Source organism: Dermochelys coriacea, chromosome 6 (genome assembly GCF_009764565.3).
Source record: "Dermochelys coriacea isolate rDerCor1 chromosome 6, rDerCor1.pri.v4, whole genome shotgun sequence".
In the NCBI taxonomy this organism is placed as follows: Eukaryota; Metazoa; Chordata; order Testudines; family Dermochelyidae; genus Dermochelys; species Dermochelys coriacea.
Window position 1 is genome coordinate 57,790,306 of NC_050073.1, and position 13,281 is coordinate 57,803,586.

At 38.3% G+C, this 13,281-nt stretch overlaps 1 protein-coding gene across 23 annotated transcripts in view; it reads left to right on the forward strand.

Annotated features, from left to right (window-relative positions):
- Positions 1–13,281, forward strand: part of GPHN (gephyrin) — a 544,780-nt gene that overhangs the window by 384,324 nt on the left and 147,175 nt on the right. For 6 of the 23 annotated variants that reach the window (XM_038404449.2, XM_043517388.1, XM_043517393.1 and 3 more), the window contains one exon: positions 8,327–8,383. The exons of the other annotated variants lie outside the window; for them this stretch is intronic. In XM_038404449.2, coding sequence (XP_038260377.1) covers positions 8,327–8,383 — 57 coding nt within the window. The remainder of the gene's footprint in view (positions 1–8,326; positions 8,384–13,281) is intronic. 23 annotated transcript variants of the gene reach the window in all.

The window sequence follows — 13,281 nt, forward strand, 5'->3', positions numbered from 1 at the left end:
TGAATTGTACAGTATCTTCCTGTTCGACAGTAAAGTTTGGGCCAACTCCAATATTCCTTGAAGTCAATGGGACTGCTTCATTTCATTTCAGTAGACCTGATCAGGTTTCATGTCATGTTTTCAAAAATACTCATCTAGTTCTGCTACTTATTGTTTATATCTTCTTCAGATTTCTGCATAAAACAAATAGGTCTGATTTACTACACTGTGTACAATGAGGGCCAGATTTTCATTTCCACTAAGGCCTGGTGCAAACAAAAATTAGGCCCTTAAATTGTTAGCAACAGTGACATAGTGTGTGACTTTTTTATTCTTTTATAACTCATTTATTTCTTAACCTTTTTGACTACATACTGTAACTGCCAATTTTGAACTTCTAAAATGAAAACAGTTTTGAATTAACAAAACTTTCAGAAAGCACCTGCAAAAGTTATTAAAAGGTGAAAACAATATTTTTTAAAATGAGCAAACTAAATATTACTAACAGCAGCAGAGGAACAGGCTTTGAAAATGTAAACGAAGGATTGGTATAGAAAGCTGTCAGCCATGTGAGTTAACTTTTCTCTGGTCTAATTAGCGCTTTGCACTTTGATGAACTTGACTGTGATAGTTAAGCTTGATTGATCTATGGAAGTCAATAGATAGATGTAAGAAAACAGTTTGCTGCACAACAAGTGTAAACTACCAATGCGTTTACATAATCTGATTTATAGGGACATATTTATATTTTGTTTTCTGTTTTACATATTAACAGGGGATATATCTGGTGGTAATATTCACATGATAAATTGCTGAGCTGTGTGATCAATTACATTATCTTGTACCTTTAATTGCCTGACCTGCAGTCTGCATACTATTCCATCTCCACAATAACTTTTTTTTCCAAACTTCTTCAAATAGGCACCTTTTAAAAAAATTTTAAAATCTTGCTACAAAAATTTGTCTTTCAAACTCCATTTCCCTAAAATTTACAATGGTTTCAGTATATGATGAAAAATATTCAGATATGGACTAATGAAAAGTTTAAGGCCCCATATTTCATGGACTATCATGAAACGAAGAAATGTTTGATTTTTATTGTTACACGCCTCCCCCATTTCCAATGAAATATACAGCACTTGTTTCTAGTCCTGGTAGGTTGTAAAATAGCGCACTTTAAAATTACAATACTGATTATTTTTAAAGAGTCTATTATAGGTAAGTTTTTAGAAGTTACTAAGATATATTAGGTTTCAGAGTAGCAGCCATGTTAGTCTGTATTCGCAAAAAGAAAAGGAGTACTTGTGGCACCTTAGAGACTAACAGATTTATTTGAGCATAAGCTTTTGTGAGCTACAGCTCACTTCATCGGATACATTCAGTGGAAAAAAAAGATATATTAGTTGTTCCTTTTTTCCCCCAAGAAGACCTATTATAGTGTTGGACTCATGTTACTAGTAAAGCCTGAGGCCACAGGCAAAGTGATAAGAAAAATATTACCAACTTTAAAATAAAACAGCTCTAAAACAGTTTAAAAACATAGATGGCATAAAGAAGAAAATACATGATGATGTGATATTGGTTTATTGGCACTTAGTTGGGTTAATTTACAAAACTTGTAAATTGTAAACCACTTGTAATACAGCATTTCCAAACTCATGACAATAAAACCTTTATGCCATGCCACACTATCATGGATATGTGTGTATACGTTTGTTATGGGAATTTTCAACCCCCTTTACTTGAAAACCCTTACCATTTATTTAGGAAGCACCACCTAACTGGTGTTTATGTGATCTATATCTTGTATAAATAAAAGCTTTTTCAGGAACAAGTTTGCTTTTATTATGGGTCAATGAAAAAGTTATAACAATTAATGTAATATTTTTAGCTTTTAATTAAAAAAAGGAATGGATTTGCCATAATATACTAATCACTAAATACACTACAAAAGTATTTATTGGTATGAGGCGTTGTTTTTCAAGGAGAATTGTGAGTACAAAATATATATAGTGTCTGTGCACTTCAGTTCCTCTACAAGTATTTGCTGTTGTTTCTCAGTCAAGCAAGGATGCAGGAGATGAGAGCTTATCTGAATAATTTTCCTTATATTGTCTAGATGTTGGCAGTCAGAATCCCCCAAGATGAATGTATTAACAGACATTATGCAATTATTCTGCTAACTAAAACGACTTCTTCCCATCTTCAAAAGCCTGACTGTTTCTGACCCATTTTTAGTGCTAGCCCAGTTTCAGTTTGTCCTGTACAGTGGAACTTTGACAAATACTTTCTGAGCAGCTCATCCAATGCCTATGGAAGTCAAGTATTACAGGATCACCTTTCTCTCATGTGCCCTAAAAACAGCTCATTTGATGTGAAGTATACACTTGCTTCTTGATTGCCATGCTCTTATTCTCTAAGACTGCCTGCACTGGCCATGAAAAATGGCTAAAATCTTTATGCATTCACTATTGCAAAGAGCTTTCTTTGGGTACTTTGTCTGTATCTAACAGGATGGATGAACTGTTTGTGAATTAGCCAGTATTTTGTAAGAGGCCTTGGAACAGGGCACTGGTTTAGGGATGCATGTGCATATCCCAGTGTACATGTTAAGGTCTGGGCCCCTTAAAACTAAGAGCTGTAGTCACAGGTATATGATTAGAAGCAGGTTTATGACATACAGTAAACCAGGACTGGTCTATGTTACAAAGTTAGGTCAACCTAAATCAACTTACTGTGACATTATGGAGATCATCCACTGGATTCTGTCACTGCCTGCCTGTAACCTTGTGGTGACTTAATGCTGTACATGTTTGGTTCAGATCCCTGATATTAATAGCCTGCCCATAAGCAGAAGGTCTCATTCTAGCTTTCACCAGCCCATTCCTTGCAGAGTAATTCCAACAGTCCTTCCAGTTCCAAGTCTGCATTTGGCGCACACTCTCCATATAGTAGCGCTGCAGAGACCTGCTTGGAGTAAAAATAAACAAAAGGTTTATTTAATAGTATAGCGACATGAGACTTACCCAGCGGTGCCTCCTGCTGGTCGTCCAGGGAATTAGCTCGCCAGCCTCCGGAGCACACTCTGTCAGCTGGTGTCTCGCCTGTCACTGTCCCCCCCGTCCCTCTTGGACCCCGTGCTCCTTTCCCTTGAGTCTTGCCCCCTGGCAGTATCCCCGCAATCTCTGGGTCTCCCCTCCCCAAGGAACCCCCAACTCCCCATCCCCATCTCTCCTCAGTATATGGCTACTGTCAGTCACCAGCTAGCCCCCGTTCACTGTGGAGGACTGCAGTGTACAAGCCACTCATCACAGGCAAGGGGGTTTGGACCTGCAGCCTCTGCCTTGTACCTATTTGGTCTTAGATTAGGCTTGCAGCCTGGGGGGTTTCCAGGCCGAAGCTCCCCAGCTCCTCTGGCCTTCCCCCAGCCCTGCTCCAGTCTATGTACACCACTCGGCTCCCAGCAGCCAGGTCCCTCCCTCTCAAAAGGCTAGAGAGAGTGTCTCTATGCTCCTGGCCCACTGCCCTCTTATAAGGGCCAGCTGGGCCCTGATTGGGGCGTGGCTCCAGCTGGGCCTTTTTCCCCAATCAGCCTGGGCTGTTTTAAGCCCTTCAGGGCAGGAGCAGGAGTTTATATATAAACATATAGAGGCAACCTCAGGCTTTACACTTCTATATTGGATATAATATCTTTTTCATACGAGCTATCTGTTGCCTCATTACAGTTTCCCAATGTACCCCTTATAGGGTGGATCCAGCATTTCACTGACAGCCTCCCACCTAGAGGCTGGCCTCAGTTTCTGGATGAATTTCACTTCAAACCCCTTCCATTTTAAAGGGCTTTGCAGTTTTTTCCTTCAGTCACTTTACTTCCTTTGGTTTCAGAGTAGCAGCCGTGTTAGTCTGTATCCGCAAAAAGAACAGGAGTTCTTGTGGCACCTTAGAGACTAACAAATTTATTAGAGTATCCAATAAAGTGGGCTGTAGCCCTCCTGTTCTTTTTACTTCCTTAGTAAGTAACTTACTGGATCTTACGTTCTCGTGATAGTATCATCTCTGACTGAGCTAGGACACCACCCATTTTTTCATTAGTGATGGAAATGAGCAAAAAATGAATATGAGTGGGAGTAAATGTCACAAAGTCAACAGCAAAAACTGAACTTTTAACCCAAGCTGGACAGAGGATTTTATTTTTAATATGCCACCTTGTTTAAATGCAAAATCTTTGTGTTTAATATGCCAAACCACTGTATCTTCTGTGAGGTCATCAACATGAGATGTCACTTTGAATCAAAGCACAATAACTTCAACGCAGCCTATTCTCCTGGCAGTGTTGCAAGATGTGACAAAATTGAAAATCTGAAGTCTTCGTACACTGACACTTCAAGTGTCATTCTCACAACATCAGCAACTGTACAGGAAAAAGCAACGGCTGCTTCTCTTCGGATAATATGGGTACTAGCTAAAAAGAAAAAACCTTTCCTGGATGCTAAGCTTCTGAAGAAGTGCACATTGGACATACTGGAGGAGCTTTTTTCTGGAAATAAAAACGAACATGACATTGTAAACTGTGTAAAGCCAATTCCTCTGTCTGATTCCATGGCAGTGCGAAAATTGAAGGTAATTTACAAGGATTGTCTGTCAGCACTGCCTTCCAATTTTAAAAATGCCAAATGTCTCTTGCAGTGGACAAATCAAGTGATTTAAGTGACATTGCCAAGGTATCACTGTTTGTTAGATTTTATAATGGTGAAATTTTCAAGGAAGAATTTTTGTGCTTAATACCATCAGAAACCTACACCACAGGAGTGATCATTTTTGCAAAGGCAAAAGGTTTTTTTTTTTGAAAAAAAAAAAAAAAAGGTTTAGATCTGCACAAAGTAAACTTGCTTATTACAGACAGAAGTCCCTCCACGACAGGGAAAGAGAAGGGCATTGCTTCGCATTTGGCAGTGATACACCCTTCATTAAATACACGTCACCGGATCATTCACTAGGACACTGTGTGGTAAGTTGTCTGGGGACTTGGAAAAAATAATGGGTATTGTGATGAGATTAGTAAACTACATATGCTCAACTTCTAGCTTGCAACATTGTCTTTTTAAAGCTTTCTTTCAAGACGTTTCAGCCAAATGCAGTGACATGTTGCAGCACAATGATGTTCGCTGGCTAATTAGGGTGTGTATGTTAGAAAGGTTTTGTGCGCTTCAAAGAGAAATAATATAATTTATTTCAAACCACAATACCAACAATATTAATGATGTCCCCTCTATGTCACAGGTAGCTTTTCTGTGCGATATTACTGGTCACTTGAATCCCCTCAACATGCAGCTCCAAGGCAGTGCAAGGAGTGTAGGGAATCTGTTTGAAAAAATGTGTGCCTTTCAGAAGAATCTTGAAATCTTTCAGACAGACTTAACTGGAAAAACGTTGCACTTTCCCACATTATGTGTTGTTGCTGCAGATGAAACCTTGATGACAACGATGCAAGAATTCCTAAACAATCTGATCAAAAATTTTAAAATGCAATTTAAGAATATTAAAATTCCAAAGGATTTGCTTTTATTTATTTGTAATCTGTTTGTTGTCTATGCTGATGGACTTTGCCCTTCTGAAGCAAAGAACATTCTTGATTCAATTTATGAAGATGCCTTTCAATTAGAAATTGTAAGGCTCCAGAGTTCAGATGTCTTGAAGGCAAAATTCAGAGAAATGGGACTTTGTAGTTCCTGGACTCAATATGCTGACCAGTTTCAGAATAACCAGAATCTAACCATCTATCTTTTAAAAATGTTTGGCTCAACGTACTTCTGCAAATCTAGGTTTTCTACCATGAACATTATAAAAAACCAGCACCGCAATCACCTGACAAATGAGCATCTTCACCAGGGCATGCACCCTGCCCTGACCTCCTACAAACCTTGCCAGAGATCGTCGCTGTCACCTCTCCCATTAGAGATTGCCACAAATACGGGTAACAATTTTGATTTATAAACTTTGTTAAAAGATAGAAACACTAATATTTATGTTGCAATCAAGGTCTTTGTTTATTGACAGCTGAGGTGTTTGGGTTTTTTTGTGAGCCTTCTGTGCAAATGGCCCGCCTCTTGTTAAAATTCTCAAATCGGCCTGCAGGTAGATCTAATTGAGTATCACTGAGTAGACACTTACTATAGCAACAAGAAGGGTTCTGCCATTGCTGTAGGTAATCCACCTCCCTGAGGGGCAGTAGCTAGGTCAATAGAAGAATTCTTCCATCATCCTAGTGTTGTCTAAACCAGAGTTAGGTCAGGTTAACTCTGGGCTTGGCTACACTTGTGAGTTAGAGCGCATTAAAGCAGCCCCGGGCACCCTAGCTCACTACCCATCCACGCTGGCAAAGTACGTAGAGCACTCTGACTCCATGGCTAGAGCGCTCCTAATACTCCACTTCGGCAAGAAGATTAATGCTTGTTGCACCTTGGCTGAAATGCCTGGGCGTCAGTGTGAAAGAGATGTTGCATTCCTGCACTCTGATCAGCCTCCAGAAATGTCCCATAATCTCCTTAAGTCAAGTGGCCACTCTTCTCATTGTTTTGAATTCACTGTAGGAATGCAGATATGCCCTTAGAAAGCTCCGTTTCTGACAGCGGGCAGGCTTATCTGCTCCAAGAGAAAGCAACCATTACTGTGGAATGCTGTGTGTGTGAGAGAGAGAGGGAGGCAGAGGGGTGGGGGAGTCTGCTGCTGTCTGAATTTACAAGACAGCATGCTGACATGCTCTCAGCCCCCCCAAAACCCACTCTCTCTCCCCCCACATACACACAACACAGTCCCTGTCACACTCCACCCCACCTCCATTTGAAAAGCACATTGCAGCCACTTGCATGCTGGGATAACTACCACAATACGCTGCTCTCTGTGGCCATTGCAAGAGCTGCTAATGTGGCCACATCAGTGTACTTGTAGCTGTCAGTGTGGACAGATTGCAGCGCTTTCCCTACTGCACTCTACAAAGGCTTGTTTAATTCAAAGCGCTCTACATCTGCAAGGATAGCCATGCTCTGTGTCTCTCGGGTGTGGATTTTTCACACCTCTGAGAGATGTAGCTATGCCAGTGTAACTTTTCAGTGTAGACCAGCCCCCATGTTAACACATCATCAGCATTCCTGCCATTGTGCCTTAGCCCTGACCTGGAAATATCACCTCAAACACAGAGCAAGAAATTGAGTTTCCCTGGCGTATTCTGTTTTTGGCTTCTCTTCTGAGATTACTAAAAGGGATGCCAGTTAATGCCATTTGTGATGTGTCTCACTCCAGTTTGTAGTGGATACAATTTATTTTACATGGAACAGACATCAAGTGGCAACAACTGCCAACCCAGGCTAGATTCAGATCAGCCACTAAGAGGTGAAAAACTCTGTATCCCCTGTGCTATCCAAGTCTCTCTCCTCTTCCCTCTCGCCTCTCCTCAAATGATTTAGCTTAGTTTTAATTTCAGTTCAGAAAGAAAGAGTTCTTTAGTTGATTCAACAGTTCTGGATGAAACTTTTACTGTAAATGGATTTTTTCAGGACATAGTTCATCTGGCATTTGAAAATTGTGTTTACATGTTAATAGCAATGTGAAAGGTTGGAGCAGCAACTTCATTTGTTTCTTCCATCCTCTACATAATTTAGAAAAGGATTGCTGTAATTGCTGGAAAAAGAACAAGGCAGGCGGAGGTGTTGGGAATGGAGTTAAAATATATGTACTACAGTAAATCTAATGTTGGTCTGGCATTAAAATTTTCTGGTTGGGCAGCACAATTGTTTAATTGGGAATCTTAATGGCAGTGGCTAAAACTTCTATGTCTGAGTCATGGACAGCTGTATTTTATTCTGTCAGGTATCAGCAATGATACTTGTCAGGATTGATAGTTCCATTTACAGCACATCTGTGTTTCTAATCATATGGTTGACACCTTCTAACTTCAGTTTATACCACGAAATTAAAACATTAACTGGAGTGAAAGATACAGGTTTTTTTTCTATCAGTATGTAAGGACCTTACTTTCTCTATGAACCAAATCTAGACAATCACAAAATACTAAGTAATATTTATCCTCGAAGAAGATAGTGACTTCAGCATGCAAAATTGTGCAAAACTGGTAATATAAAGAAAAAAAATCTCAACAAAACCAAGTTTAAGATGACTTGATAAAGCATCACTTATTCCAGAAGCAAGAATCTGTGTCCTTGTCCTCTAGAGATGTCTCAGAGAGTCAAATTAATGTCTTGCATGTACTGCTAATTGATTGTGTGGAAATTTTTTTAAGTTCACTTTTTCTTTATTCTTCTGTCTTTTTACCCATTTTCCCCCATTGTAGCAAATTAGACGGCCGGATGAAAGCAAAGGAGTTGCTAGTAGAGTTGGATCCCTCAAAGTAAATATGTTTCTAACATTTATTTTGCAAGTTTCCTTCTATAGCCTTCACTTTTCCTTTTGGAGGGGAGGGGTGGGGAAGGGGGGAGGGGGCTTTTCCATTTCTCACCATCCCATTGTTTTTATTTCAGTATTTTTATCTCTGTGGGTCACATTTTGTTTGTTTCTGTGCTACACATAGAAGAACCATCTGAAAGCAAGCTGCCAAGTAGTTAGCTTTGAATGTCACCCCAACTAGGAAATAACAACAGCCTCCTTAAGGTGCCTATAATTTGGGGTCATGATTACACGGCTTCTCTGATTGTTGTCATTCAGTGAGTGTTAAGTGCCTGTTATGTATAAAAAAGACTTATTCATTTTTCAGAATACAGTTTCCCCCTTTAAAGAGTAATTAAATTGTTGTTTTAGTGCTCTCATTGTTTGAAATTAATTCTAGAAAAGATCATTGTTATGAGAATTGATTAATTTATTTAGTATTTATATGCTTGAAAATCAGAAAGGTGTACGAGAGAGAGAGCGAGAGATCCATCCATCTGTACCTAGTACGAATGGAGCCACCATTTAGCTAATAGTATTAGGCCATTTCTTTACCTTTGTAAATATAAAGAGCATCTAAATAAGTGCCCACTCTTGTACAGTGTGTCACATTAAAGTTTCTTTAATTGCACATTCTTGCTAATGCTATTATATTTAAAAGACATATCTAAATAATCCAAATTTATCAAAATGCTGAAGGCACATAATATAGGCTATCCTGTTACGGTTCAGCTCCAACAATAGCTTTTTTAAAATCATTTTAATATTTCACTTTTTTCCACTTTATTTCCTTTTCAGCACTTTATGAAGCACGCTTCTTTTTTTTCCTTCTGCAATCTCCTCACCTCTCTGGCCTTTTTGGTTTTTGCTTTTTATTTTATTTTTATATGTCTGTGTGTTGCCTTTGTTCCAGGACAAGCCATCCTCTCTGTTCTCTAACACTGCTATACAGCAGCTCACTGTGAAAATGTTATTTCACTGAGCATAAAGAGGGGGAAGGGAAGGTTTAATTATGCATCTATTTCCGGTAATGACACCATTTAAATTTATTTCAGTGTAGAAAAAGAAACCAGTTTCTGTTTGTTAATGCCAGTGATACCTAGAGGCATCTGTAGCATTCCTCATTGTCAATCTCTGTGAGGTTTTAGTGTTTCTTCTTTAGTTTTGGGACGAGGTTACAGTTACAGTGCAAATGCATTAATGATGCACTGTTGTTTTAGTTGTAGACAATGCAATACAATATGAATTTACAGAAGGGGAAAACATGAGAGCAACACAGTTTCTACTGTGCTGTGGGAATTGCATATGTATATAACTACCTCTGATTTCTGCTTTTGAGTGGAACCCTGCATTATAACTGTATGTGCTTAATACATATACATATGTGTAACATGTATGTATGTATGTATAATTTAAGTAAAAGAAAGCCTTTTATGGTTGGGACTCCATTTTTTTTAATGAGTGTTGCTCAAATGTCAATTTAAAAAAAAAACATGGGGCTCAATTTTCAAATGTGAACACCTAATTTAGAGTTCCAGTTCTGTATCTGACTGCTCAACTTAGCCACCTAAAATGCTAATTTAGGCACAAGAGTCCAATATGAACATCTAAATATAGAATTGGACACTGTACCTGAGATCCCCAAGTTTGAAAATTCACCCCAAAGACGTTTTCTGTGATTAGACAATTTTTGACAGACTATCTTGCCAAAAATAAAACATGTAAACAATCTTGCTGAAAGCAAATACCTTTAGAATGATGTGTCCATTTACTTGTATTTATTTTTCCCATACTAAAAAAAGAGCATTGTTAATCAAGAAAAATAGCTGGTTTCCAACTTCAGAGTTTACTGAGCATGTATATTTCTGTTGTGCAAAGAACTTTGATATTTTGAAATGTTTTGCCAAAGGCAGTGAGAAATGTGTTATGCTATGATCTTGTTTTTTTAAAAAAGATAAAAAGAAAGAAAGAAAAAAGAAAAAAAGTGAAAAGAGAACAGGTTGTTTTTTCAATTCATTTTCTGATGTTTATATGTAGCTCCATCGAAAGCTGGAGGAGCTCAGGGATCACCTAGAAGGCAATGTCAAAGGATGCTCTCTCCGAGTAAATGTACGATTTCACTCGGTGATTTATTTATTTTTAAATTTCTGCTGGTTGGTAACACCAAATCTGATTGGTTTTGTCCTCTCATCTCCATCTTTTTCCTTTCTCTCTTTCTCCCTATGTGTTTCTTTCTTTTCTAGCTGGGGTTTCATTGTAATGTATGAGAGAATTCTAATGGACCTAGTGGGTTTGTTTAAAAGAAAACCCTAGTGCCTTTTTAATTAATTTTGACCATATTATGGCAGGTTTTAATGGCAGCAAATGATTAAACAACAACAAAAACTCCCTTTCCAAAATCAAAATTGTATTTGTAGGTCATTCCTGAACATTATAGTTAAATTACTGTATATACTCGTTCATAAGCCGAATATTTTTGGTAAAAAAGCAACACATCAAAGAGCGAGAGTCATCTTATAAACGGGTCTACACCAAAATTTGATAATTTTAAACTCTATGAAATCATTGAATTAAATATCTAATACATTGTTGGAGTGTCTGCAGGCCTGGAGCGCCTCAATTCCCTGTGGCCGCGGTTTCCCATTCCGGCAAACCGCAGCCACTGGGAGCTGAGGGGCTCCGTGCCTGTGAACACTCCAGGTAAACAAAACATCCCAACCCACCAGCAGCTTACCCTGACCTGCCGAGAGCCAAAGTTTGCCAACCCCTGAAATATAGGGTCAGTTTCTGAAAGGGTTATACAGTTTTTACTATTTTTACCTATCCATCTTGGGGGGTCAGCTTATAAACGAACGGGATAATGAACGAGTATATACGGTAAATCCAGTAAGTATCCCTGGTTTGAAGGGCAGCCATATATCTAATAAAAGCTGTAGTTGAACTGAAAACTGTGGGCTGGTTTAAGGTAATCCAGATGCAATCTTGGCTCAGATATAGTTCTGTTGTTGAGATTCTTTGGGCCCTCATTTGATCTAAAGAAAAAAATAGAAATTTTCATGTTGAATGCACAGTTAATCAAATTTCACAGCTTCTTTGGAGTTAGTAGAATCCGTTTAATAAACATTCAGCACCTTCTGAGATTTTTATCATATTTGTGTTCTAATTAAAACATTCTCATTCAGAATGCAAAAAATCATATGAAATAAGGATTAGTGTCCAGCATATAATTCATGACACCTCTATAAGAGTGTTCAGTGTTAATAGAGCCAAAGAAAACTACAACAAAGTATCCAGTAGAGCATTACAGACAGTACCTCATTCCTAAAAGAGAAGTCGTCTTGACTTTTTCAGACCCGCCTCTTGACTTTATGATAGAATTTGAAGGGAAAATTGCACCATGCAATATGATATGAAAATAAGGAAAGAACATGAGCATGATAGGCATAGCAAATTATGTCTTTGTTTATGCAAAAAGACCAGTTGCATGAGTCTTCTTCACAAAACATCATATGTAGCTCCTTGTCCTGGTTTGTGTTTCCCATACACTGAGGCAGCTGGCTTTACAGTTATAACCATTTTGATGCAAAATCCAATATGGTGCTGTGAAAGAGAAGGGAGAGCTTCAGACTGATAATTTTACCTATTATTTTTGGTGTATCTGAACATTTCAATTTTCAGCTAAATATCAGACATAAAGATAATCCCTGCTCATTATCCAATCCCTGAGCTCATAATCTCTTGCAAGTGAGATACAAAGATGTTAAGCTGCTGGTTGGCAGCAGCTTTCTGTAAAATCAGTTTGATGAGCACTTTGGATCTCATGTCATTTCACTGGCATACATTTCTAAGCAGACAGTCTAATTGTGCGCATGCCTTTTTTTTTTTCATTTGGTAAAACATTGAACTTCTTAGGTTTGATAATGGCAGAGGATGGGTCTTTTATTTTAGGATTCTCAACCCCAAGTCCACAGTATTAGTGGGTGAACATATAGCTAGCAAAAAGTGCATATTGAAAATGAATACTACCAAAAGTTGTACTTGACTACACATCCTCCCACAAAATGTCATACAAAGACAAGTGCAAAGTGAAAATATGTATCTGCAGTAATCTTAGCTATCTCGAGAATTGATTGAGTAGACAACTCAAGATTGGGAGACTGATTAATATAAAGTTGCCCTCTTCTTCCATGCCATATTACCTGTCACATCATGATCTGTACCATATGAAGGGCAGTTATTTTAGATGAGTAGATAGGGCAGAGTCTGATCCCAGATATGTACTGTAGATGCCACAGATGCCCCTAAATTTCCTCTGATGACTCTGATCATTGGCAAGAAAGATATTAAATGGGCAAAATCTGCAGCCAGTTTCCCCACCTTAATTATATATGCTGATGAGTGCCATAATAATGGATGCTTTGCATGAGGCAGCTTTCTGAGGGAGAAGAGACCAGTGTCAGTGCTTAGACCAAATAATGGCAAAAATCTTCAGTAAATGCTGTGCATCTGGAAAGAAAATTGTGAGGGAAGAGTTTATAAGTGCACTTTCAAATTAATTTTCATATTTTCCACACTGTTTTTGGAAAGGGATTTAAATAAAAGTTGCTCACATGACTATGATGGTATGGGACAGGGAATAGGTAGTAGCTATTAGCATTAATTTCTCACTAAGAGGGCTTGCTATTGCACAATTCTGCACTCTATTAAGGTGGAACCTTTGATTAATAATGATTTTCAAATACATGCCTTTCACATTAATTAAAAGATCCACTGGAAATCTGTAGTAAACTTTGCCAGTTTCTGTGGAATTTTTTCCTCCAGATTCTGCTGAAATTGTTTGGAAATCTGCCAGATATTTTTAAA